The sequence below is a fragment of the Poecilia latipinna genome, unplaced genomic scaffold, assembly GCF_001443285.1.
Source record: "Poecilia latipinna isolate Pla-1442-1.1 unplaced genomic scaffold, P_latipinna-1.0 Scaffold4349, whole genome shotgun sequence".
NCBI classification, from domain to species: domain Eukaryota; kingdom Metazoa; phylum Chordata; class Actinopteri; order Cyprinodontiformes; family Poeciliidae; genus Poecilia; species Poecilia latipinna.
This window is the reverse complement of record NW_015116965.1, coordinates 1-25,179: the sequence shown is the minus strand read 5'-3', so window position 1 is coordinate 25,179 and position 25,179 is coordinate 1. Positions and strand designations below refer to the sequence as shown.

General features: G+C 41.5%; 3 protein-coding genes across 6 annotated transcripts; all 3 read left to right on the top strand.

Annotated features, from left to right (window-relative positions):
• Positions 1–3,139: 3,139 nt before the first annotated feature.
• Positions 3,140–10,802, top strand: LOC106942525 (receptor-type tyrosine-protein phosphatase H-like). The gene is made up of 12 exons (XM_015025830.1): positions 3,140–3,173; positions 3,955–4,185; positions 4,541–4,640; positions 5,143–5,381; positions 5,582–5,839; positions 6,601–6,858; positions 7,495–7,746; positions 7,975–8,232; positions 8,467–8,724; positions 8,870–8,875; positions 9,263–9,342; positions 9,425–10,802. Exons 1-12 carry the CDS (start codon positions 3,140–3,142, stop codon positions 9,485–9,487), a joined length of 2,037 nt encoding a protein of 678 aa, XP_014881316.1. The 3' UTR covers positions 9,488–10,802.
• Positions 10,380–15,400, top strand: LOC106942527 (E3 ubiquitin-protein ligase TRIM39-like). Of its 3 annotated transcripts, XM_015025836.1 has the most exons (9): positions 11,780–11,901; positions 12,646–13,209; positions 13,286–13,381; positions 13,528–13,761; positions 13,942–14,089; positions 14,173–14,199; positions 14,449–14,594; positions 14,672–14,881; positions 14,967–15,400. In XM_015025836.1, exons 2-9 carry the CDS (start codon positions 12,649–12,651, stop codon positions 15,042–15,044), a joined length of 1,500 nt encoding a protein of 499 aa, XP_014881322.1. In that variant the 5' UTR covers positions 11,780–11,901; positions 12,646–12,648; the 3' UTR covers positions 15,045–15,400. The 3 variants fall into 3 exon arrangements, with proteins under 3 accessions (XP_014881321.1, XP_014881322.1, XP_014881320.1); XM_015025835.1 differs by lacking the exon at positions 11,780–11,901 and adding an exon at positions 10,380–10,450 and having other exon boundaries at positions 14,672–15,400; XM_015025834.1 differs by having other exon boundaries at positions 11,786–11,901; positions 14,672–15,400.
• A 1,062-nt stretch (positions 15,401–16,462) lies between these two features.
• Positions 16,463–24,880, top strand: LOC106942526 (protein fantom-like). 2 transcript variants are annotated; one of them, XM_015025833.1, is made up of 28 exons: positions 16,463–16,643; positions 17,072–17,125; positions 17,197–17,317; positions 17,553–17,758; positions 18,242–18,344; positions 18,413–18,550; positions 18,687–18,792; positions 18,894–18,917; positions 18,992–19,138; positions 19,203–19,276; positions 19,358–19,581; positions 19,664–19,770; positions 19,863–19,913; positions 19,996–20,175; positions 20,275–20,392; positions 20,555–20,718; positions 20,788–21,133; positions 21,230–21,390; positions 21,797–22,029; positions 22,100–22,215; positions 22,302–22,510; positions 22,583–22,639; positions 23,102–23,268; positions 23,514–23,592; positions 23,732–23,786; positions 23,906–23,991; positions 24,500–24,689; positions 24,768–24,880. In XM_015025833.1, the coding sequence occupies exons 1-28, from the start codon at positions 16,556–16,558 to the stop codon at positions 24,863–24,865; spliced, it is 3,702 nt and encodes a 1,233-aa protein (XP_014881319.1). In that variant the 5' UTR covers positions 16,463–16,555; the 3' UTR covers positions 24,866–24,880. The 2 variants fall into 2 exon arrangements, with proteins under 2 accessions (XP_014881319.1, XP_014881317.1); XM_015025831.1 differs by having other exon boundaries at positions 18,410–18,550.
• Positions 24,881–25,179: the final 299 nt, after the last annotated feature.

Genomic DNA, 25,179 nt, shown 5'->3' with positions numbered 1-25,179 from the left:
CAGCTCCTCAAAACCCAGAAGACTTCAGACCAGCGACACAAGATGAGAGCAGCATCACTCTGCAGTGGAATAAAATCAACAACAGCACCAGCTTTGTTCTCCAGTTTAATGGATCAGAGACAAACATCAGTTCACCAGATGGAGATGGACCAGTAACTCACACAGTGTCATCTCTCACTGCTGGAACCAGATACACATTCACTCTCTTCTCTATGTCTGAGAGCATCAGAAGCAGTGGAGTCAGCATTGTAGCAGCTACAGGTTAGGAGTTTTCTCTCAGAAATCTGGTGATGGGGTTGGGTTTGTAAACAAAACTGTAAAATAAGGAAAAAATAAAGTAGTTTTCCAAAGAGTAATTTGCAGAGAATGTTTTATATGTCATTAATGAATAACACAATAGCCAAAATAGTGTCAAAAGTGGTGAAAAGGTTAAAAATCCAACAGTAATCTTTGTGGTTCATGTGAGATAATTAAGCTTCCTGGCTTTAAGGTAACATGCCATTTTCCCCTTCATTGTTTTCCCACTGAAGCTTGCTAAAAACTTTTGTCCTTCACAAAAAGCAGCTGCTTTCAGTTACATTTTCTTTTAAGTCCAGTCGTTGATTTTGTATTGTGTCAAACTGATTATTTATTGGTTTCTTACCAAGTGCTGACAAAGTGTAACACGTTTTCTTTCTCACATCACCAAACATCAATTTGCTGAAACCTGTGTGACCTGCAACCAAAGGACCAAGTAAGCGAATGCCAAAACACACAGCATGTTTGCACTAAATTTGTCTTTATGCCTTTTTACTTTTCATACCTGTATTTACTTTTCTTATTTGTTTTAATATCAATTGTGAAGATTTTGGTTCTGTTGTTTATTGCAGTGTGTTTTGTGTCTGTGCCCACAGATTATGTGGTTGCAATGGACATGCAGCTGGATTCTCTGACTGAACTCTCAGAATCGGAGATAAATGATGCTTTGGCAGAGGTAAAGCTAACTTCGGTTTCAGATCAGGTTTTTGTTACAGTAACTGAGATCTTTAATATTAACTTTATTCTTAACTTTCATTTAGTTCTTCAAAGGACAAGGAATACAGCCACAGTTTAATCTGAAGGTTCGTTTGGCTGCACCATAAGAAGAGAAAATCCAAGAAGAAGTGAAGGACAATGAGTTTGCAACATGCTTCTCTAATTGTTATAAATAAAAGGAAATGTTTTCTGTACATATTTTTCTGCGCTTTGGCTTTTATTGCACTGATTTATCACTGATTTCCTCAACACTTCTTAACTTTCCTCCTGGAAGCTCAAACATTTTTTCTATTGAGATACTGAATATTCATGCATATGTTTATTAATGCTTATTTGAGATATAGTCATGATGATGGAAAATCAATTAATAATCCAGAAAGCTGCTTTTGATCAATAACAACCGGGCAACTGGAACATCATAAACTGTAGTCTGTTTTTTAATCCTTGCCTTGTTTTTTTCCTTAGTTTGTCACTTCAGCGTATTTTTTGCTCGTTTGTTTTTCTTTTAATCCTATAAAGTAATTTCAGACAGACAGATTTTAGGCCTGATCAGTTGTTTCCAGCTGTACTACCTCAAGCTGTGTGCTGACTCTTGCTCTTTCAAGATTACCTGTGATGATGTCACTCAAACACAACTTAATGTTCTCAGACTGAATGTACTTGCCTCTTTTAATCTGGCATCTTTCATAATCATTTTTGTGGAAGAGATTAAGACTTAAATATAATCATGAATGTCTGTCAGCCAACAGAACTGGAAGGGAAATAAACATAAGGAAGGGAAACGCCAAGACGATCAAATGTGGCAGCTGGAAAAATTACTTCTAAAGGAAAATGAGCGCAATAAATGGACAGGCCGACACATGCCACAGTGGAAAAAGATCCCAGGTGCAGAAGCTGTGAAGCAGATTCACTGGCACAGCTGAGCTGCAATAAAGAATGGCAGCAAAAAAAAAAACTAGTTAAGTAATGCGGTCAACCTGGGGATTTCTTTCCTAACTCAAGGGAGCAGCTTTTACCTATTAAACGTATAAACGGGTGTTCTGGTATTTACATTCAAAACTAAAACACAGAACGATTTCACCTGTTTGGATTTTCTTTCATTCTAATCGTCATTCATCTGTTTCAGAGTCTCTTTTTGGAAACATTTACCGTTCATATTTTAGTTAATGAGTTTAAAAAAAACTGGTCAACGCGGAGTTCCTTTAAATCTAAACGTAAAACCCAGCTGTTTAGCGTTGCTTTTAAAACATAATCATGAAACATTAATCTGATGTGTGATGATGGCAAAGTGTAACGCTGTTGACTGCCTGTTCTATGACTTTGTATTTTTGTTTTTATGATGTAAAGCTCTTTAAAATGCCTTGTTGCTGAAATTTAATTGATTGATTGAACGAGTTGCACAAAGGAATATCCAAAACAGCAGGAATTGCAAATGTGTCCCTTTCCAACAAACATCAAGTTTTAAAAATGTGGGATGCAACTTTTTAACTTAAAATGTTGCCTATTCAGGATATCATCCCGGCTGTGCCTCCATTTTTGTTGCAGCCCTCAAAATGTAAGCTTAAGGCGCTACAGACTGCAATATAGGAGTCAACTTAACAATAAACTAGTTGAATAATTGTTTTTTGTTAGACATAAGTTATTTACCATTTTTGAAAACCAGTAAATTCCCTTTTAACTTTTTATTTTCTTAGTGATGTCAATAAACTGACCTCCAGCCATTCTAATCTAGAGATTGATTGTACTGGGGAATACTAATGACCATTTCTGGCTCCATGTGACGTGAGAAGAGCGCTGGTAAAACGGACCGGGTTTCAGGATATCCTCATTCTTTTAAATCTGGTCACACAAAAAAAACCCCACAAAAAACATTTATTTTTTTTAGATTTTCTTCCTGGTTCCTCTTTTTTGGCTGCCTCAAACATTTTAACGAGCTGAAGACCAGCAAACACATATTTTGGTTGCTCAGGATTGTGTGGAAGAAATTGTACTTAAAAAAAGTGAAACTTTTAATGGTAAGAGTATTACATATCGAAAATGTCCCCATTTCAGTACTAGACAAAATGGGATTTATAAAAAGTATTTGCTCAAGCTAGCATCCTGCTTGTTTTCACAGGTTTAAGCTATGGACTACAGACTGCTTCTCTTGGTGTTTACAGGTGAGAGACTTTTGATTCATGAGGTTCTTACTTTTTACTAATAACAGTACCTGAGCACTCTCTCAAATGATCATTTAAAATTTACAACACTATCTGATCTCCTTGTCTCCTTTGTGATCAATGTGCATTTGATTATTGCAATGTTATTCAATCCATGAACTGTTAGAAATTGCTAAAGAATTAGAAATTACACTTGTACTGTATGGCCTGTATTTCTTAAAACATTCCTTGAATTTTGATTATGGAAAATGAGGAGAAATCTTTCGTTTCTGTCGTTTTTTAAGCTGGCAGTTGACGCCACAAAAAAAATGCTCGTTTGGTTTTCAGATTTAATCCATCATAATAATCCATGTTATATCGAAGCTGACATGGTTTCGAATTTTAAAGATGTTTCAGAATAGCTGGAAGAAAAGGGAACCTGATCGCTTTCATGCATGCTAAAGCAGGCAAACACTTGAGAACCAGGGTTGAGAAACACAGATGCAACATAAATGGTTTGTAATTAAAGTTGTTTCAGGAACGCTGCTCCGGGTTTCTCTTGCCCAAACTCGTCAGTACTACTTTGTGAACACGACGCTGAACTGGACGGACGCTCAGAGTCTCTGCAGACGGGACTACGCTGACCTGGCCACCGCAGAAAGCACAGCTGATGTCGAGGCTGTTGTTAGAAGCGCAGCAGATTACACAGGGGAGTACCTAACAATGCACACACCTTTAAGACGTGCATGCTCTATGATTGATGCTCTAAATATGTCTAAACGTGTGTTTGTTGTTTGAACAGGTTTGGCATGGATAGGTCTCTATGATGACCTTGTAAACTCCTGGAAATGGTCCCTCAATGACAGCAGCTTCTATGGTGATGGAGAGCAAACATTTAGGAACTGGTACTCTGGTCAACCCAATAATCTAAATGGACAACAGCACTGTGTCATACTGTTGAGTGGGAGCTCATATTATGGCCAATGGGATGACCAAGAATGTGAGGAAGCTCGCTGGTTTGTGTGCTATAATGGTGAGTGAGATCAGAGGAGTCATTATTCATTTTAGATTATATGGTATGTGGAGATGGCTGGATGTTAAAGCAGACAACACTTCCAATTAACTGTGTACCCTAAATCACTGTCAGGAGTGTCTGCGCTTTAGCCACAAGATGAACTGGATTACAAAGTCTCTTTCTCTTACTGTCTGTCCTCTCCAAGCCAGATATAATTAAAACTGAAAAAGCAGCTCAAGTCCAAAAAAAAAATAAAAATACAGCTTTACATTTCAGTTGAAAATCCCTACAAACGTTACACCTTAGAGGATTTCTTTGTGAAGAAATTTGTACTGTTGGTGTTATTTTATCCTTCTTTTCTATTCATTCCCAGGTTCTGTAAATGGTTCACCGGTTTACATTTTAATTAATGAGTCGCTGAGCTGGACTTCTGCTCAGGCATTCTGCCAGGAGAACTACGTTGACCTTGCCAGGTACACATATTAGATTCAACAGAAACAGCCATTGTACAATATTGTTTATAAAACCTGGATTTAACTTGACATATTTTGCTCTGTTTTTTTTTTTTATGTGCTTACATTTTTCTGTATTGCTTTTCCAACTGAATATTTATTCTGTTTTTTTTTGTTTTTTTTTTCCTTTGTATTTATTTTTTGCTTCAAAATTTTTACTCGCTTATTTGGAGCAAATGCATATAAGGGGTGCAGTAAATATGTTTTAAGTGCCATTTTTACTGTATGGCGAACTTGCGTGATTACTCATCTTTTCGCTAACATTATAAATGTTTGTTTTTATGACAGTACAACAAGAAAAGTTACTGAAGTAGTTAAACAAGAAAGTTTCACTTGTTGGAAAAAAAAAGGCAGCATAACAAGATTCCCTGGCCTGGGAATCATGGAGAAGCATCCAAGTTTTAGAGAGAATGTTGTTTGTGTTTGGTTAACATTATTATTAAAGTACTTTTAAATATCGCAGTGTTCGCAATCAGAGCGAGAATGACATCATCTCAAACGTTGGAGGCGGATCATTCCTGTGGATCGGCCTGTACCGAGAAAAACTCTGGTCCGACGGCAGCACCTCTTTATTCCGAAACTGGGCGTTCGGTCAGCCGAACCACGGCGGTGAAGAGTGTATGGCAACACACTTTAATGAGTCTGGAAAATGGCACGATCAAGACTGCTCCCTGAGTTACCCGTTCATCTGTTACAAACCAAGTAATGTATCCAGTCTGGGTTGCAAATCAAGTTTTGTAGCTCAGTTGCAGTTATTTCTGTGCCTGGCAGATGTCACTAAAGTCTAAAAGTGAACATGAGACTGAAGAATCAGGCATTTCCAGCAGGAAATTATGTCTCCTTTATGCACAAAATAATGAGATTTATTTGTTGTATTTGGTTGATCTTTTTTCCCCCCTCAGTTCCACCCAATGCAGGAGGTTTCAGACCATCAACACAAGATGAGAGCAGCATTTCTCTGCAGTGGAATAAAATCAACAACAGCACCAGCTTTGTTCTCCAGTTTAACGGCACAGAGACATTCATCAGAGCAGCAGATGGAGACGGACCAGTGACACATACAGTATCATCTCTCACTGCTGGAACCAGATACACATTCATTCTCTTCTCTGTACTTGATGGCGTCAGAAGCAGTGGAGTAGAGCTTACAACGGCCACTGGTGAGATGTTTTGGTTTTGCTTTAACCATAATCATTTTGTGGATGTGGCCAAGCTGAGAATTGCGTCTTAAGAGTTTACCTTAAATAACTGGCAACAGCAACAATTAATCATTGGAAAATTACTGAGCTCATACTGATCTGGTCTGCAGTGAACACTTTGAATTTGCATGTCAGACAAACATGAGTTGTACCAAAAAGAGCACATCTGACATTTATGGAAAAAATATGGTAATAATGTCCAGTCTATCCTGTCTGACTGCTTCTGACTGAGCGCTTTTATGAAACACAAAGTCCTTCATTCATCTCCGCTGTCTTCTTCCATTTTAGACCTGCACCCATTCCCACCTTCAGCTTGTGATGAAGTGTTGTCTCTGTTCAAAATAAGAAATAGAAATAGGTCTACCTACCAACTGCTTAATTAGATAAAAGACATACAAATCTAATGGATAAATTGTACTCTACAAATAGAGGCTAAAATGAGATGTTTGACTTATGAATGTCAAAGATTAGATTGGAGTTAATTGGTCTCAGAAGTCAAAGGAAAATGTTTTGTTCCCTAAATTTAACTTAACTTTCATCTGAGAAAAAAAGAGAGATGGGTGAATGACATTTTGGAAGCACCAGGATCTGTTCAGCACCAGAACCGTCACATGAAAGCTCATTGTTGGCTCATTTATATAAGAGATTAGACTTCTCCACAGGGAGATAGACTGACAAGAACAATCAGTTTACAGTTTTGTCTTTTTTTTTGGCTTTCTTAGTGCCACAAAATGCTGAAGACTTGAGGCTAGCTGCACAATTTGAGACCAATGTCACTCTGCAGTGGAATAAAGTCAACAACAACACCAGCTTCATCCTCCAGTTTAATGGCATAGAGAAACTCATCGATGCTCCTGATGGAGATGGACCACTAACTTACACAGTCTCACCCCTGTATCCTGGCACTGGATTCACTTTCACTCTCTTCTCCGTGATTGAGAACGTCAGAAGCAGCGGAGCACGACTTACAGCTGCCACTGGTAAGATGCCTTACTTTGTCTCATCTTTACTCTGGAGGAGTGCATGCTGAGTGGAATTGCATAACTAAAGTGTGTTTCCTAAGAATGACCAGTATTTGTTTGATGCAAAACAGAGTTTGAGTTCATGTGCTGTGAGGTTGAATTTGCATCATGACAAATATCAACTGCAGTATCACAGAGATACCAGGAAAAACCACAAGCTGCTGTACAGCCACACTGGCAGTGCAGTTGCCTTCTTGCAATTACTAACAGCTAGCATAGTTAGCATTCCTAAGACATGTTTTGTGATGGAAATACTTTCACTAAGAGAAGCTACTTACTCGCTAATTGTTCTTGGACCAATGTGTTCATTTTGTGCACATTTTGTGAATTCACTGTTCTTTAGTGAACTGGTCTATTTAAGCTGTAGTAACATGCTGACTCATGATTCTCTAATGTTTAACTAAAAACGAGTTTGTTGATCACAGACTCAGATTAAGTAGCAATAAGTTCTGAACTTCGGTCACACCTTAGTCGTCGGCGTTCTGTCACCAAATCCAAACCTTTTAAAGATTCAGAATATTTGTTTTTGCTTGTTTTCATATCACTCATCTCTAATAACATATCACAGGTGCTTGTTCTACGTCTCTGTCTTAGTGCCTGAACATCCAAGCAACTTCAGAGTATTTTTGCTTTATGACACCAACATCACTCTGCAGTGGGATAAAGGCAACGCCAGCTTTGTTCTCCAGTTTAATGGATCAGAGACAAATATCAGTTCACCAGATGGAGCTGGACCAGTAAACTACACAGCTCTGTCTCTCACTGCTGCAACTAGATACACATTCACCCTCTTCTCTGTGTTTGAGAACCTCAGATCCAGGGGAATTAGCATCACTCAAGTCACCGGTAAGAAGACGAGCTGTAATAAAGCCAGTGTAATAAATATTTAAGCAAAATAATATTAAGTTATGCAAGATCAAGGATCCCAATAAATCATCCTGTACTGCAGCCATATTCCTGAATGTTCAGAAGTTTGTTTGTTTTTTTCAGCATATGGACGCTAAATGCAGATCCATTTATTGCAACCACTTACTTCATGATTTAACTTTCAAATTTAACTTGTCTCAATTTCAGCTCCTGAAAGACCCACAGGATTCACAGTATCAGCACAAAATGAGAGCAGCATCGCTCTGCAGTGGGATAAAGGCAATGACAACATCAACTTTGTTCTTGAGTTTAGTGGCAGATACACAGCCATCAGTGCACCGGGTGAAAATGGACCAGTAACTCACACAATCCCATCTCTCACTGCTGGAACCAGATACACATTCATACTCTTCTCGGTGTTTGAGAACGTCAGAAGCAGTGGAGTACAACTTACAGCTGCAACTGGTAAGTTTCATTTCTGTTTTAGTTTGTCCTACTAATAAAATCTTAAAAGAAAACCTGTTGTGTGTTTTAATTATTAGTAGTTATTGTCATTGCTTAGTGAGATGACAAAATCTCTCATTATTCATGTGACAGACACATGGATGAATTGTGAATTTTATTCTGTATGTTTGCTGTTACTACCGTCTTTCAGTAGACGCACTGTCGTTTATTTATTTTTTTGTTTTCCTGGCTCAGCTCCTCAAAATCCAGAGAACTTTAGACCATCAACGCAAGATGAGACCAGCATCACTCTGCAGTGGGATAAAATCAGCGACTTTGTCGGCTTCATTCTCCAGTTTAACGGCACAGAGATAAACGTTGGTGCGCCAAGTGGAAATGAATCAGTAACTCACACAGTCTCATCTCTGACGGCTGGTACTAGATACACGTTTGCTCTCTTTTCTGTGTTTGACAACGTCAGAAGCAGTGGAGTCAGCATCGCAGCATCTACTGGTGAGATCATTTGCTTTTTTAAATATGTGGTTAAATAGTCCTCGTAAATGTTTCTTGCGTCACGTAAAAAATGTGACAATTACTAGCATTTAAGGTAATTTATTTCCTTTTCTTTTTTTCCCTTGCTCCACACATCTGTCCATAGGGCCAAGTAAGTAAATGCAGCTCTGAAACTTAATCCAGCCATATTTTCATCAGTGATGTTTGTTTTTTCCAGTTCAACACACTTTCAAAATGTTGTTTCTAGCTGCACTGATGTATGTAACTTTGCTAAGGCAATAACTTTGCTTATTATGTTAAAAAAGCTAAGACCAGTGTTGTCCCAGTTAATACTAACAAGAACTATTTGTTCAGTCAGTCCAGGCAGCTCATAATGAATTAACTTATGTTCAAAGTTCACCACTGATATATTTTAAAACTTTGCATTGAAATGAGTTATTTTTCATTTATCATAATAAGTCTGAAATAGAGTGTAAATGCATGGGATAATGACTGCAGTCACTTTCAGTCCCCATTTTTGCATTTTTCTTTTTACCAGATTACATTGTTGCTTTAAACATGAACTTGAAGTCCTATGATGCATTGTCAGAATCAGAAATTCAGACTTTTGTGACGGAGGTAAGATTATTTGTTTATTTGTTTATTCAGTAGATTAATCAAACCTTATTTTTCCTGACGTGACATCTTCTTGTTTTTACAGTTCTTTCTTAAACGCGGTATCCTGCCACAGTTTTCCATGAGGGTCAAATCTGTCGAGCCTTAAGATGAGCAGAGGAACATTTTTCCTGGAGGGAAAGAAAATAAATAATCACGAGAAAATATTTTGTCAAATTTTTAAATGTACAGAAAATAAGTATCAAACACATCACAATTTTTCATGATAATATTTCTAAAGGTGTTATTTACATAAAATTTTCACTAGTGGCGAATAACAACCCATTTAATCCATGCATAGAAAGAAATAAGTTCAGAAATTAAGTCATTTGTAATAATGTGAAATGACACAGGGGAAATGTGTTGAACACACACAGAAAGGGAGCTGATGTCTTGGAAAGCCTAAACATCCTAATGGCCTTGGTTACAGAATGATTTCTAAACTTCTGAATGTACCAGTGAGAACTGGAGAGAATATTCAACAATAAATTGGTGGCCACTGGTGCTCCTCATTAGATTTTTGACAGAGTGAAAAAGAATAGGCAGAAAAGTTGTGCAAAAAAGGCCAAGGAATGACCACTTTTGTTAGAGCAACATGAAGACCTAAAATTAGCAGGTGCAGTTGATTAAAAGAAAACGATATTAATGCACTCATCCATGCAAGACTCCACTCCTGAAGAAAAAGCATGTTGCAGTTTGATTTCTTTGCTTATAATGTTCTATAGTTATTGTGTTCCTTAAGTTTTATCTGATAATGTATTTATTATTTTGTAAAGCTAGTTATCATTTGCATAAGAAAGCTTTGGTGCACGGCATTTGGACAACTCTGTCTGTAAATAACCCCAAATTAAGCTCCTTATTTGTTGTATTCCCTCTTGGCGCTTCTTACCTTCATTTCGTTTTGTTTTGTGTAGTATATGGTTGACTTCCGGTTTTTGATTTGATGCTTTTATTTTGGTGAGAGTTTCCGCTGTTTATGTTGTGGAGCGGCAGCTTGGCAACGGAAGACAAGTTGCGACAGTGTTAGAAAAATGAATCTTGTTATTAGCGGCCCCCTTGATATGATCACAAGGTATGTTTATTTTGAGAATGAGGATGTTTCTAATATTGATCAGCTGGAATTGTGAATTTGTTTTATTGTAACCAAATAGCGTATAGTTTTTGAATCAGAGTCGATATTTTTAGTGGTGAACGTTATTTTTAGTTTTCAAACGTTACAGTTGTAAGAGCGTGGTTTGTAGCTTATACTGTGTGTGTGTGTGTGTGTGTGTGTGTGTGTGTGTGTGTGTGTGTGTGTGTGTGTGTGTGTGTGTGTGTGGGTGTGCGCGCGCATCTCTTACGGTGAAACTCAGGGTTTTACTCCCAATAAACTTCACAGCCACAGTCCTTCATGGCGGGGGGTTTCTGCAATACTGTCAAATACTGAAAGAATATAGTTTGGTCAAATGAGGACAAATTTGATGAAAGCTCATATTCAAGCATGAATATTAAATAATTACTTCTATCCTCTATTTCAACCTTATTTGGAAGGAACAGAAACGCAGGGTGACGCCTTTATGCTTCACTGAAACAAAAAATATGCCTTGTGCAGAATGGTTTTGCAGTCAGACGAGATAAGAATGTAGCTACTATTTAGCCACATTGGTATCAACATAGAGGAATCAAGGCTACTAAATCAAAGCTCCCTGCACCAGTGGTGCAGGCTCACTGCTCTGCAGCTATTTTGGAGGACAAATTGAGTGGAGTAACACAACAATGATCCATTATGTATACTGGCAACACCGGACCTCCATGTGCTGTCAATTACTACATAGTTTACTTGTAATCCTGGAAAATGTAAAGTCCAAATAATCCATGTGCCGAAAAGCATTATGGGAACGGTGTTATATTGTTGCCTTAAATATGGAGTTGGAGTCCTATGGGGAGCTGACAGAATCAGCTGAGATTATTTGTTTGTTTGTTTAATATGTTTAATAAACCCTTTTTTTTCCTGACCTCTGGTGTTATTGTTTTTACAGTTCTTTCTCTTAAGTAAGGTGTCCTGTCACAGTTTTCCATGAGGGTCGAATCTCTCAAGCCACAAGATGAGCAGAGGAACATTTTCCCGAAGAAAAAGAACATTTATAACCACGATGAGAAAATATATTATCACATTTTGAAATTGCATCATCTATCAGTCATAAATTAATTAAAAATCGTTCTCACAACACACTTTATTAAGTCATGTTTTCCCTTTTTATTGTATCATTATCTTGTTCTTGGGTGAATTTTTCAGTGGAAAATTTGACTTGACCAGTACAGTTGGATATATTTAGAAAAATCCAGGAAATATTTTACAAATCAAATAAATTTCTGCTCCCGGTGTGGACTTCACCCCTCCCACTATAGAGCAGCATGGGAAAAAAAAAATTCCCACAAGGAGTGGTAACAGCTAAATGGGAAGGACTTTGGCTTGACAGCCACAATGCCCAGTGTTTGCCTTTGCTCCAGGCGAGGTCATCTTTCACATTCAGGGATAAAAAGGTAGGATAAAGACTAAAACATAACAAAACGCTGGAACTGAACACTGAAACGTACCAGGAATGTGATTTACCTTTGATTGATCCTCATAGAGACAAATGTAGAAGGACAAATGATTAAATCAGAAGCTGACTCTTCTAGATGAAAGTTAAATATGTCTTGCATAACAAATTAAAAGGTTTATAGATTGATATGTTTGTGTTTAAGGGAAAAGAGGAAGTGCGTAAGTGTTTTAGTTTTATGTGCTGTCTAATGTCTGAAAGAGAACCGAAACAGAGAGTGAGATACTGAGTCATTCGTCCAGGCAGGTGGACTTTGGCCAAAAAGTCTTGCTGAACTGATTCAAGCCAATGATCATATAAATCCGCAGTAACTGACAAACCTGTTCAGATTCGTTAGGTGTTTCATTATTTAGTTTCATTATTATCTCATTTATTTGAAGGTTCCTGGAGATGAAACATAATTTAACATAAAGGCCTTTAACTCCACATAACTATGACAGACTTGGTGAAGCAGCAGCTGGTGTTGTTAACAGTTCAGATGAAACTTTGCATTCAAGATTAAGCCTGAATTTGCTCAAAAATTGCATTCATAAAACGCAGACACAAATAATGGATAATAATGACTGGTTGTTTTTGACGGAAAGTGGTGCATTTCTTCAGACTTCAATGGTCGCACTGGAAGGACTTGATCATTTCACAGATTATCTGTTAAGTTAACCCCACGGTTCTTCTTCCCCCTTTTGAGGTCATGGCTTCCCATGGCTTATTTCTGTCCAAGGAGCAGTTTCAGTGCTGCATCTGCCAGGATGTTTTCTCCGAGCCCGTCTCCATCCCCTGCGGTCACAGCTTCTGCTTCACCTGCATCAAGGCCCACTGGGAAGGCAGGCTCTCCATCGACTGCCCCAGATGCCACACAGAGTACAAGGTCTGCCCGGAGCTCTGCGAAAACTCTTTCGCCAAAGAAATGTCGGAGAAGATCCGAGCCGGGAGGCAGGACGGCGTGCCAGGGATGACGGTCAGCTGCGGCGCGTGCGTGGGGAAGCAAACGAAGGCCCTGAAGTCCTGCCTGGTGTGTCTGACCTCGTACTGCGAGAGCCACCTGGAGCCTCACCTCAGGGTTGGCGCGCTGAAAGCTCACAAGCTGATTGAACCGGTGGAGATGCTGGAGAATCGAGTGTGCAGGAGGCACCAGGAGCTCCTGGAGCTGTTCTGCAGAAGTCACCAGAAGTTTGTTTGTGTGCAGTGCGTCAAAACTGACCACCGCTGCAATGACACGGTCCCACTGGAACGAGAGAGCCAGGACAAGAAGGTGACTCTTGAGAGGCTATAATCTTAAATCCAGAGAGATTTTTGACTAGAGCTTTGAGCACGTTTTCTGCTTTTAGGGTCAGATTAAAATGATTCAAGATGAAGTTCAGCAGAGGATCCAGGACAGGCTGCAGAAGCTGGAGGAGATCAGACACAATCTGGAGCTAAGCAAAGTGAGTTGATCCTGGACAAATTCAAACTATTAGAGGGATACACCACAGTTAATTCACAGAGTATAATAAACAGAGAGATTGCTGCTCCAATTTACAAATATTCCAACATTTCAACCTGATTTTCAGTTTTTATCACTCACCCGCAGGAGAACACAAAGAGGGACATTGAGGAAAGCGGGCAGGTCTTCTCCGCTCTGTCCCGCAGCATCGAGAGAAGTCGAGCCGAGCTGATCGAGTTGATCCAGAGGAAGCAGAAGGCGGCAGAAATGAGAGCGAAGAGGCTGATCGCAGGGGTGGAGACAGAAATCTCTGAGCTCCTGAGGAGAAGAAGGGAACTGGAGCAGCTGCTTCACCACGAAGACCACCTCCACGTTCTGCAGGTCAGGAGTTTACAGGTTGAAAGTATGTCTGAGTTTTTTGGGTGTGAGTTCATTCAAGACAACTGGTCCAAGTGGCATCAGAACCATAGTCAGGTGTTTGAAACACAAAGTGTGAGAGATAATGACAGGCATAGTGACATACTCTAATCAGTATGTCTTGATCTGACTTCTTGGCTGCAGAGCTTCCCGGCTGTGAGCTCTCTTCCGTCTACCGAAGACTCATCAGACATCGTCGTCCATTCAGAAACATGCCTGGGAACCATAAGGAGAGCGGTGGCTGACTTTCGGGAGCAGCTGCAACTGCAACTGGACAAACTTTCCTCTCGAGGTTTGTCGGATCAGCAAAGCATCTCGTAATTTTCTTTATTTTTCACCTTTGAGTCGATTGAGGATGTTCTCATTGGCTTTCAGAATACGAGAAGATCCAGCAGTATCCAGGTAAAGCTTCACTGACTTTCAGGTGTTTTAGTATTGCCTCTCTTTTTTGTGTTTTATCCCAATTAAATAAATGTACACAAATTTAAGGTTGAGTTTATAAGATGTCTTTGCTGTAGTAAAAGATTCATTTGCAATTAACTTGTGGTTTGTGGAAGGCGGAATCGTTTATATTTCAGTCCTGTAATCATGATTTGAGTAAAAACGGAAAGATGAACACTCCTCTGCTGTGATCTCCTTCTGTCCACCAAGCTGATGTCCTTCTGGACCCCAGGACGGCCAACCCCTGGCTCGTCCTGTCAGAGGACGGGAGGCAGGTGCAGGACGGAGACGTGATGCGAAATGTGGCAGATCTCCCAGAACGTTTTGACAAAGCTCCTTGTGTCCTCGCTCTCATGGTAACAAAAGCATATGATGTGTTTTAAGTGTGCGATGCCTCGTTGTGTTATCTAAAGCCTAATTCTTGTCTCTGCAGGGTTTCACCACAGGGAGGCGCTACTGGGAGGTGCACGTGGGAGACAAAACGGCGTGGGACTTGGGCGTGGCTCGAGCGTCCGTGAAAAGGAAAGGTGCTGTGACTCTGAGTCCAGACGACGGTTTCTGGACCGTCTGTCTGAGGAAAGGAGCTGAGCTCTGGGCCTGTGCAGGAGAGGCGGAGCTGCTGTGCGTTTCCAAAAGGCCAAAGGTCATTGGCGTGTTCCTGGACTATGAAGATGGGGTTGTTTCTTTCTACAATGCGGAGACCGGGTCACACATCTATTCATTTACAGGGTTTCGCTTCACCGAGGCCATTTTTCCCTTTTTCAACCCGGATACGAACGAAAACGGCACCAACAAATTGCCTCTGACCATCCAGCCCATCAGGAAACGGATCTTCGGCACAGATTTAGATGACATCACTATATGATATTTTAAATATGTATCCGGCAGCAACGTTTTATTTATTATACCATTTATGTTAACATTGTTTTGCAAAGCTCCCTGTGCATTTATCAGCACTCCACCAGTACTGTAGCCTTATTTAATTATTCAATGTAATGCCTAAAAATACTCCATACAAAAAAAGCTTTATTTGTACTGAAAAAACAACAACAGAGAAATGCAATGTTTTAATTTGAGTTGATTTTTTGGACTTGTATGTGATATGGCGTCACACAGAGGCACTGAGGAAAAAATGAGGAGCAAATGTAATCACATTAATTTTCTAGACAAAAATTTTGAAATTTCTGAGTTTCAAAATTTCTGAGTTTAAAGTCGTAAATTGTTTTCCATAAATGTATTTTGCATCTTTTTACACATTTCCACCAGAGATGGCGCTGTGTTGCTACCTTTTGCCGTTATCTTGGTAATAATCTAAGTGCAATTTACTGCTTACCTGTCACAGTAAGCCACATTTTTGTGAAATGCAGTTTGTTGTATTCTGTGTGGGAATTAAGAATGTAGAGAAATAAAATGTCTTCATTGTGGAAAAAATCCGTAAATCTGAAATAAAAATTCTACAACCGCACTTTGATATAAATATGTGATGCTTTTTTTATGCTGCTTTAGTATTCTAGTAACAGAAAAGCTGTTGCATATCTGTTACTCTTCTTCTTCTCCACACCTGAGCACTGTTACACAGATCTCAGCCTCTCTCCACAGATCTGTAAACTAACATCACAGCACATGTTCAAATTAAACAACCTGACGCCTGCTGCTGATCAGATTAGTCCAGAATAGGATTAGCCTCAAGGCAGATGGAGCGCAGAGACACTTCTTCCCTCCTATCATTTTATTTTTGTTGCGCTTTTACTAGTTAAATTCTCTATTTTTGCACAGGTTTTACCGAACCGTTCTAAAAAATATATATACATATTTTAGCGACTGCGATTTAGAAAGGAGTTGGATTTGGATCGGTTAGATTAACCTTAAAGGAAGCAGCGGAGGAATTATAAAGAGTTGAGGGATTAAAAGTGTCATCCAGGCTCTGGGCGGAGACACACAAATCTCACAGGCCTGCAGGCTAACACCGGCAAACATTTGTCATCTCTTTAGGAGACACTCTGATGAGCAAAAGATGCGGGTAAGTCAAATATATTTACTCAAATACTTTGACTATATAGAGGTTTATTAAAGAGTATATCACATATCGTCATGTTTTGTGTCTGGGTTTTGTTTCACCAGCTGCTCAGCAATGCGTTTAGAATCTGCAAAGCACAAGTCATTTCTCTCGTTAATTTGATTCCTTTTGTCAGCTTTTATGGCGTGTTTCATCAATATGGGGTGCATAACTCGCTCACAATTAATTTCACAGAAGTCCTTTCACTGGGGAAGCGATGCGAGCTCTCTGATTGGCTGAGGTTGAAGTAGAAAAGGCGTGATGTCGCTAGTGGTGGACGAGACGGCGGGGGACCTTCCGGTGAGGGACGTGGGGCTGATGAGGGGCGGGCTGATGCCCACCGTGCCAGGTTTGTGTTCACACAACACGGAACTGTGTTTTTATGGTTTTATTGCCGTAAAAGGACAGTATTTATGTCAGCAAAAATGCATAATACTTCCTTAAAATTAATCATCACCCCAACATTCAAATTAAACTCTAGTTTTAATGTAATTTACTGCCCTACCAGTAAGCTAAAATTAGGCATTTTATTTATTTATTTTTTTTTTTTTTGCAGAAACGTAAACCAGTCATCTGCAACTTTGTGCAGTTAACCCTTTCATAAAAAGGTTTCAAGTTGTTCTCTTCATACTAAAAGAGCAGATATTTTCCCAGGAATGTGTGTATTAAAGTAGCTTCAAGTTGGGATTTTAGAAAGCTGAAACTGCAAAATAAATTTTCTGTGAATGCACTGTGAGGCTCTCTGTTGGTTATTTGTCATCTTTGCTGTTTTCCCAGATACACTGCGGGATGTCAGGCCATGGAAGAAGCATCATTCTGCAAAGATGAAAGGTAGAATGACTTTCACAAACATCATCTTGCACATTTTGACTCAAATGATCATGACTCTGCTTTGTGTCCAGCGGACCCCCAGCGGCTGTTTCGGTTTCCCAGAGATCATCTGGAGGACCTGTGTCTCCGGCTGCAGGAGGAGAACAGTGTGCTCAGGCAACACACACGGACACAGGAGGAGAGGCTCCGCAGGTAACACCAGCACTGCTGGAACCACGAGTTTCTAATTTAAATAAAATGTTGTACCATAATAACTACCCTAAGGTAGTTTACTTTGGATGTCATATTATAATGGCAGGCTATAATCATGACCATAGATGTGAAATAGTAATTTCCCATGTGAAATATCGCTGACAGTATTCATGGAGAACTATCTATTTCATTAGCTTTCCCTAAGTCCTCCTTCCATCCTCTTGTCTGACCCCAGGATGTCCACGAAGCTGATGCGTCTTCGTCAGGCCCGTCCCGGCTCCGGTCCTGTCAAGGAGAGGGACATGGAGGATACGATCCAGGAGCTGGAGGCCCGGGTGGCGGTGCTGGAGAGCCAGAAGGAGGTGCTGCAGAATAAACTCGGCATAGCCAAGCAGCACATCCTGGACCTGGGGGCTCGAACGCCTTACAGGTACAGCAAAGGTGAGGTTTAAAGAGCCACTTCCTAAAAATCTGACTCCATTTCTGGCATCATTGTTCAAAGTCGTGTCTTTACCACATTATTCATTCATTTACAAATGTCATAGTTTAAAGTTATAACTGCAATCTAAATATTCATAGTTTGGAGCAAAATATTAACTTGCTAAGTAAATATTTAGTTAAGCTAAACATTTAGCAAATATTTAGCTTGCTAGCTAAATTCTTGGTTTGAGGCTAAATATTTAGCTTGCTAATTAATAGTTTTAAATTGTGAATTTATAAATTACTAATATGATTAAAATATAACTATAAGAAGCGAATCTCCCCACTCTTATGACATGCTAAATAATATAAATTAATGCTGTTAAATTTTGACTGTGTACATTTACAAATGGCACTCTACGTAAATCTCAATGGCTTTCATGCATATGAGTGGATGTGAACCCTTCAGGACTGTAAGGACGTTCTTCCCCTTCATGTGTTTAGGTAAAAACCTGGACGGAGAGGCCAGAGTCCGGAGGGCGGCACGGACTGCTCCTGCACGATACGGCCTCACGCTGGAGGAAACCAGAGCAGAAATGGAAAGATTGTAGGTCAAAAAGGATTAAATGTCCTTCTGCTTGTAATCCAACATAAAAATCCGTCCTCATCCAGCAGGTCCAGTATGACCGAACAGGTGAGGATGGCAGAACTGGAGGTGACAGCTCAGGCACTCCGAGAAAGCCTGAAAGACAGGGAGAGAGAGATGGAGGGGACGGTCAGAGAGCTGAGGAAGCAGCAGGCCGACAGACACAGGTAGACGTGAATACATAAAGAGGCCGCGTCTGAATCACGTTACGTCTTCTAACTGAAAAATAAGGCCGATACCCAAGCCTGTTTTAATCGCAAAAGTGCATTTACTTTGGAGTAAAACTTGTGCTACTTGTGTCAGGATCACAATCAGAGAGAATGTGGACCTGATCCGTCTGCAAAAGCAGCTCTCTGAGAAGTGCACGGCCCTGAGGGTCAGCCAGGAGAAGTTTGCTGACCTGCAGGAGGTGAGACCCTGCTCCTGTCTTCCGTTCATTCTGCACATCATCAGTCTTCCTCATTAACACTCTAATCCTCTCACCGACCTCCTGCACGCGTCTGACTGTAGGCGTACGAGAATCAGCTGGAGGAGGTAAGGGCCTGAGATACAGTCTGATGAATAAACCAGTGAGTAATGAACAATCCTGCTTCCTGTGTTCGCTGCAGAGTCAGAGGGCGCTGAGGGAGAGTCAGGGAGCTCTGCTGGAGAAGGTGGAGGAGCTGACCGAACAACTGAAGCAGGAGAGACAGAGAGCTCTGACCCAGGAGGGGCAGCTCACCACCATGTCTCTGTCTCTGCAGACCCTGGACAAGGTAACACATCTGGACCATTTGCAATGCTGTCAGGCTGGAACTCATTTGGCTCATTCTCCATCAGCTCCAGGAGAGAATCTCAGACCTGGAGGGAGAGAGGGATCTGATCAAAGACAGCTACGATACTCTACTGAAGAGGTAGGGTCCATAATGGGTCTCTTTTTGTGAATTCTAGGCTCAAAACATATTTATTTTGGTGATTTGTTTTGTGTTTGCCAGCACTTTAACTGCCCAGAACCCCTCTGAGAACCCTGCTGAGACACGGAGGGAGGTGGAGCAGAAGGAGGAGCGGCTGGTGGAGAACATCTTCGGACCAGATCTCCACCACAGACTGGAGGAGATGCTGCAGGAAGAGAGGGAGGAGAGGAGCAGGCTGGAGCTGGAAAAGGAGAAACTCAGGCAAGAGAAGGAGATGCTGGAGGAGCAGAGGAAGCAGGATGAAGGTGAGACCGAAAGCTCATTTAGTTTTCCATTAAATAAAATGTCTGACGCTGCAAAGTGAAAATTGAATTTAATTCCATTTAGAGCTGTCTGTACTGATGAGGGAGAAGAAAGAGCAACTGGAGAAAGAGGTTGGCCAGTACAGAGAAAAGGTTTCTGCTCTTCAGGACAGGCTGGACTCCGTCACTAAGGTCAGAAACGAACAGACGATCCACAGATGTCTTCCTTTCTCTGAGTTTTCCTCCTCTAGTTTAATCTGTCACACACTTCCTCTCCTATCCAGGGGTTTGACTTGAGCGTTGAGGAGCTCAGCGAAACTCTTTTGCAGATCAAGGTTTGTCGTGCTTTCTCCCGACACATAACGAAATATAGCTCTTAAGATCTCATAACAGGTTTCATGTTTTTCCCAACCGCAGGCCTTCAGGATGCAGCAGGAGAGCAGGGAGGCTCTGGGCTTCCTGGTGCCTGACGGCGGCGTGGACGATTCGTCCCGTGAGCTGGTCAACATCCAGGCGTCGCATGCAGAGACGGTGCTGGAGCTGCAGAAAACCAGAAACCTGCTGCTGCTGGAGCACAAGATCACCAAAGACCTGCAGGTACACGCACAGCGTTAAATGCACACACACACACACACACACACACACAAAAAAATAACAAAACGACTGAGAAATTTAGAGATATATTTCGTCTCCAAGGAAGAGTTAAACATGATCAACCAGAAGGTGGAGAGAGAGAGGGAGGAGGGCAGGAGGAGGACAATGGAGAAAGATAAGCTTCTGTCAAAGAGAGCTCTGCAGATCAACACGCTGCAAGGTAGGGCAGCGTTCACAGCACAGTTCAAGCATTTTTAAACAAATGTTTAGTTTTACCGAACATTTGCTCCTCTGGTGTTGCTGAAAAACAAAATAAATGCGTAGAAATGTGTTCAAAATGCTCTGTTTTAAAATGTTTTTCTGGTCCCATGTGAATCCAAAGCCCAGTTGAAAGAGCTGGCCTACAGCCCCAGGAACTACAAGCGGACCATCCCGGTACAGTACACCTGGCCGGCTGGAGATCAGGAGGCGGTTCAGCCCATCGAGGACGACCTCTGCTTCTCTCAGCTGAAATCTGGGGAGTCACTGTTGGAGATCCACCTTAAGGTAGAATCCTCTGAGCGTTATTTCAGAAAACACGATCCTACACTGACGGTTGTTTTTGCCCCACACCAGACGGCCACCTTCACCCCGGCGGGGCTCCGCACCCTGAGCGACCTCCACCCGGGGGCGGGCCAGCATGAGGACATTGTGACCTTCTGCACCTACTGCCTGCTGGACTTCGAGATGCACTCCACCCCTCTGGTGTCAGGCAGCCAGCCGAACTACGGCTTCACGTCCCGGTACGCGCTGACGGTCCGGGATCTGGGTCGGCTGGGAGGTCAGGGGTCGAGAGTGCGGCTGGAGCTCCACCAGGCGCTGGGAGGGGTCCGGTTTGTCACCCACGGAAGCGGCAGCATGTCACTCATGGGCGCCACGGAGAGGAGAGGAGAACGAATCTCCGGCAGCGTCAGCATCGCAGGTGGACAACGATTCAGCAGCCGATGCTCTCTTCCCATCTCCTTTCATCTTCTGTTTCTTGAACCTGTTTGTTTGTTTTTTTTGGGGGTTTTTTAAGGAAATGAGGGTGAAATAATCGGCGTTGTGGATTTCTGGGTGCGCCTCTTCCCTCCTGCTGAACCCGTCCACACGGGGACGGAGATCGGAGCGGAAAGGAGGACAGCGACACACAGGAGTCCGGCTCAGATCCCACTAGGCTGGCAAGATGGCGGCCAAGAGGTGAGATCAGGCATCTGACGTAACTTTCAAAGAGTCAACGCTCTCATTTGCTTCAGTTGTTTCAGCAGCATCAACAGCCTGTTTAAAGTCCACTTTGCAGCATCTCAACTGAACTTTGACTAGGCCACTCCAACATCCGTTATTTTTTTTGTTGTTGTTTTCTTAGCCATTCAGAGATCAACTTGGTGGTTTGCTGTCTTGTTATGAATCACCAACTCTGACCTTAACTAAGACTGCCACTCTTTTCTTAATAAATAGAACATATTATTTGAAAGCTGTGTCTTGTATTCTTACTTAGGTTGTGTCTGTCTACAGTTAAAATTTCTTTGAAATCTAAAGCATAAAGTGTTTAGGTGAGGATTTTTAGGCTCTGGTGATTTTTACCCCTTAATGTCTTCCACACCAGGAGCTCCATGACTATGGCGGCGGGATCCCCAATGAGCTGGTGGTGACGCTGGAGCGCTGCGTCGGCCTCAACGCCCGCTGGCCCGGGCTCCTGCCAGACGCCTACCTGACGTACCGGCTGTACGACCTGCCGCCTCACGTCTCTCAAACGGTTCAGTGCGCCGTCGATCCGGTGTTCAACGACGTCACCAGCTTCCCTCTGGCAGCAACGGCCGACGTTCTGCACTACCTCAGGTACGCCGGCTCTCAATCAGTGAAATGGTTCAGGTGTTTGAGACAATAATAGCCAGTTTCTGCTTGCCAGGTCCAGCAGCTTGTGGGTGTACGTGTTTGATGACAGCGATGAGCAGATACCGCCAGCCTACCTGGCCAAGACGCCGATCCCTCTGAGAGCGCTGGCGACAGGCAGAGAGATCAGAGGCGAGGCTGTGAGGAAAATAAAACTGATGGAAGGAGAATTATTACTAAAAGCTAATGTATATATATTTTATCCCGTGTTTTGTCAGGTGATTATGTTCTAAGAGATCCCGCTGGTGGGCCTCGGGGAATGGTCAGAGTCATGCTGAAGTGGAAGTATCCGTTCCAGCCGCCATTGGACGGCCTTCGGGGTGGATGGGAGGCGGACGATCCTCACAGGGCGATGAAAAGCAGTCAGAGGGAAAAGAGGAGGAGCGAGGAAACGTCACAGAGGCCGACGGCCAAGCAGAGAGTGAAGGTGATGTGATTTCTCTGCTTGGGTCAAAACTAATTCAAATGAAGAGCTGAACTTGTTTCTCTGCTTTTACAGACTCAGGATCTGAAGCCCAAAGAAACTAAAGCTGTGCAGAAAGAGGCAACGGCTTGGGTAAGAAATCCAGCTGATTTAAAGTCCCATAAAGAGAAAGTATTTTATCTTTGTAGGTATGATTGAATAAAAAAATATCTGTTTGTATTGGTTCCAAAATTATTTACACCTAACATAAAATGTTAAAAAAACACATAGCATATTGTCACCTTCCTACAATAACGGTCTAAGTCTTTTTTTTGCCAATCACAATTTTGGCAACAAAAAAAAAAAAATCTACATTTAATTGACAGGACCTGGCTGCTATTTCCCTCCTAAATTTCATGAAAACATCTAAAGAATCAATAGTTTTTGACGCACAGGTTTACCATTAAGGCTTTGTTTTTAACCAGTCAATACGCCAGAAATCTGCTGTCTGTTTCTGCACACTAGAGGCGGATATCAGACATAATTAAAATGTAGCAAAGACAATACTTTTTTGTTGTGCTTAAACAAATTACTTGTTTATTTTCCTACTTACAGCCCCAGCCTTCACCTGTCAAACAGAAAAGCTCACAGGATCTGCGATCAGCGCGAGTCGTGTCTGTGAAACCGCCATCAGCAGACCGCAAGAGATCCACCAAGAGGTCCTCTGAAGCGAGGTCGCCTAACTTGACCCCTGAACCAAGACTGACGACCCCATCCCACAGGTAAGAGAAACATTTACTATGTAAAAAAAACACTTCTACTTATTCTACAGACTCTAAAACAATTCAAATAGATGAGCAGGGTGAAAAAAAATGCCTTCCAGAACTAACAGCTACAAAACTGCTAACAGGTCTGCATAAATGCAACTTAGTAAAAAATAAAAATAAAAAACATTAATTGTTGCTATTGAAAAAATAATGTGCAGCATTTTTTTTTCCACATATAATGAGACTTATTTCTGTTTAAGATCTCCGGCTGGGTCTTCCTCCAGACGATCAGCTGCAGCTCCATCGAGGGGAAGCTCTGCTACTGATGCAGGGATCCAGGTCAGCTCACTACCTCTGAAAACAACATGCTGGTCCGTTCTTTCCATGCTAATTTAGATATTCAGTGTAACCTAGAACTAAATGGCACAAATTGTGAATATCCTGGATTGTATCCTGAAGTTTCAGCTTTTTGTTCCAGGGTCTTCCCTCTGTGAGTCAGGTGTCTGAGTCTGAAGAAGAGAAGAGTGCCAGCGGTAATTCTGTTTTTACTTTATATCATTTAAAGACTTACTCGACCATTTAATTAAATATGGAGAAAAGAAATTCTGCTTTTTCTGACTATCTTGAACGTTTTTGTCTTTCTCTCCTACAGAGGATGGTGACGCTCCTGAATCCCCAGAATCCACTTCTTCACAGAGCGACATAGTAATCATACCACCACAACGGAAAATGAGGAGGGTACGGACTATTTGGGACTGAAAAACCAGCAAATTGTTGGAACAGGGTTGGCATTGTGATGAGAACTGTGCAAAACTGTTAAGTCAATCAGGAATTCTTCATATTTTGTTTCTGAGGAGCCAGAGTTTCTGGAAATCTTTTAAAAGGGGTCTTTATGAATATTTACACAGCATTTCCTTGTTATTATGCTTGAGTGATTTTTACTATAATCAAATCTGTGAAAAATACCAAAGACCCATTTGTCTATTGTTCTTTGTTTCTCATAAGTTACTACATAAAAATAGGGTTTTCTTGCAGAGTTGGCTTCGTTGGGAAGTGGGTGTGCATTTATTTTCGTTTTGCTCACAACCAGTTATGTCAAGATATGATTTATGTATATTGTAACTCATACTTGGCTCTAAAAACTATCGTTTAAAACCACTTCACAAGATTACAAGAAAGTCTGGCTTTGTAGCATTGGCATGTAGAGAAATAATAGGTGGGATTTAAAGATGCTGCTGTTTTCCAGGGAGACAAGCTCAGGGTCGAGATCCTGTCCCTGACATTTGAGCCGTCGTCTCGTGTGGCGCTCGACCGCTCCGTGCAGCGCGTTTACGTGGAGTACCGGCTCCTGGGCGTCGCCATGGAGACGACGGAAACTCCCATGTCCCTCCGTAAACCTGTGAAAGGGGAGGAGATTCACTACAACTTCACACGAGGTGCCTGACGTTTGGTGTTTCTGTGTGTAAAATGCATTCGGGACGGAGATCATACTGACTGGTTTTTGTCTCTCCCAGTGATTTATGTGGACGGCTCCCAGTCAGCTCCACTCAGGCAGTATCTTTACACAATGTTGGAGGGGACAGACCCCAACCGGGGCAGGTGGGTGGCCTAGAGACTTGCATCAGTTCATGAAAGTCATGTTATGTATAGGGTTTTTTTTTTTTTTGTAACTCTACTTTTCTGTGATTGATTGATTAAGCACCAAACATCTGCAGTGACTCTGATGATAAAAATTTGAATTTACTGAGGAGTTTCTCTAATCCAAACATCCAGGTGTATTTATACTCTTGGATATTGTGTGCACCAAAATCGTCTTACCAGAACAATGGTCATTTTAATTGGTCCATGACAAGGAAGCCTCTGGAGCATAGCCCGTTCATTTTTAAATGGACCATGTTCAAAAACCATTGCAGAACATTAATGTTA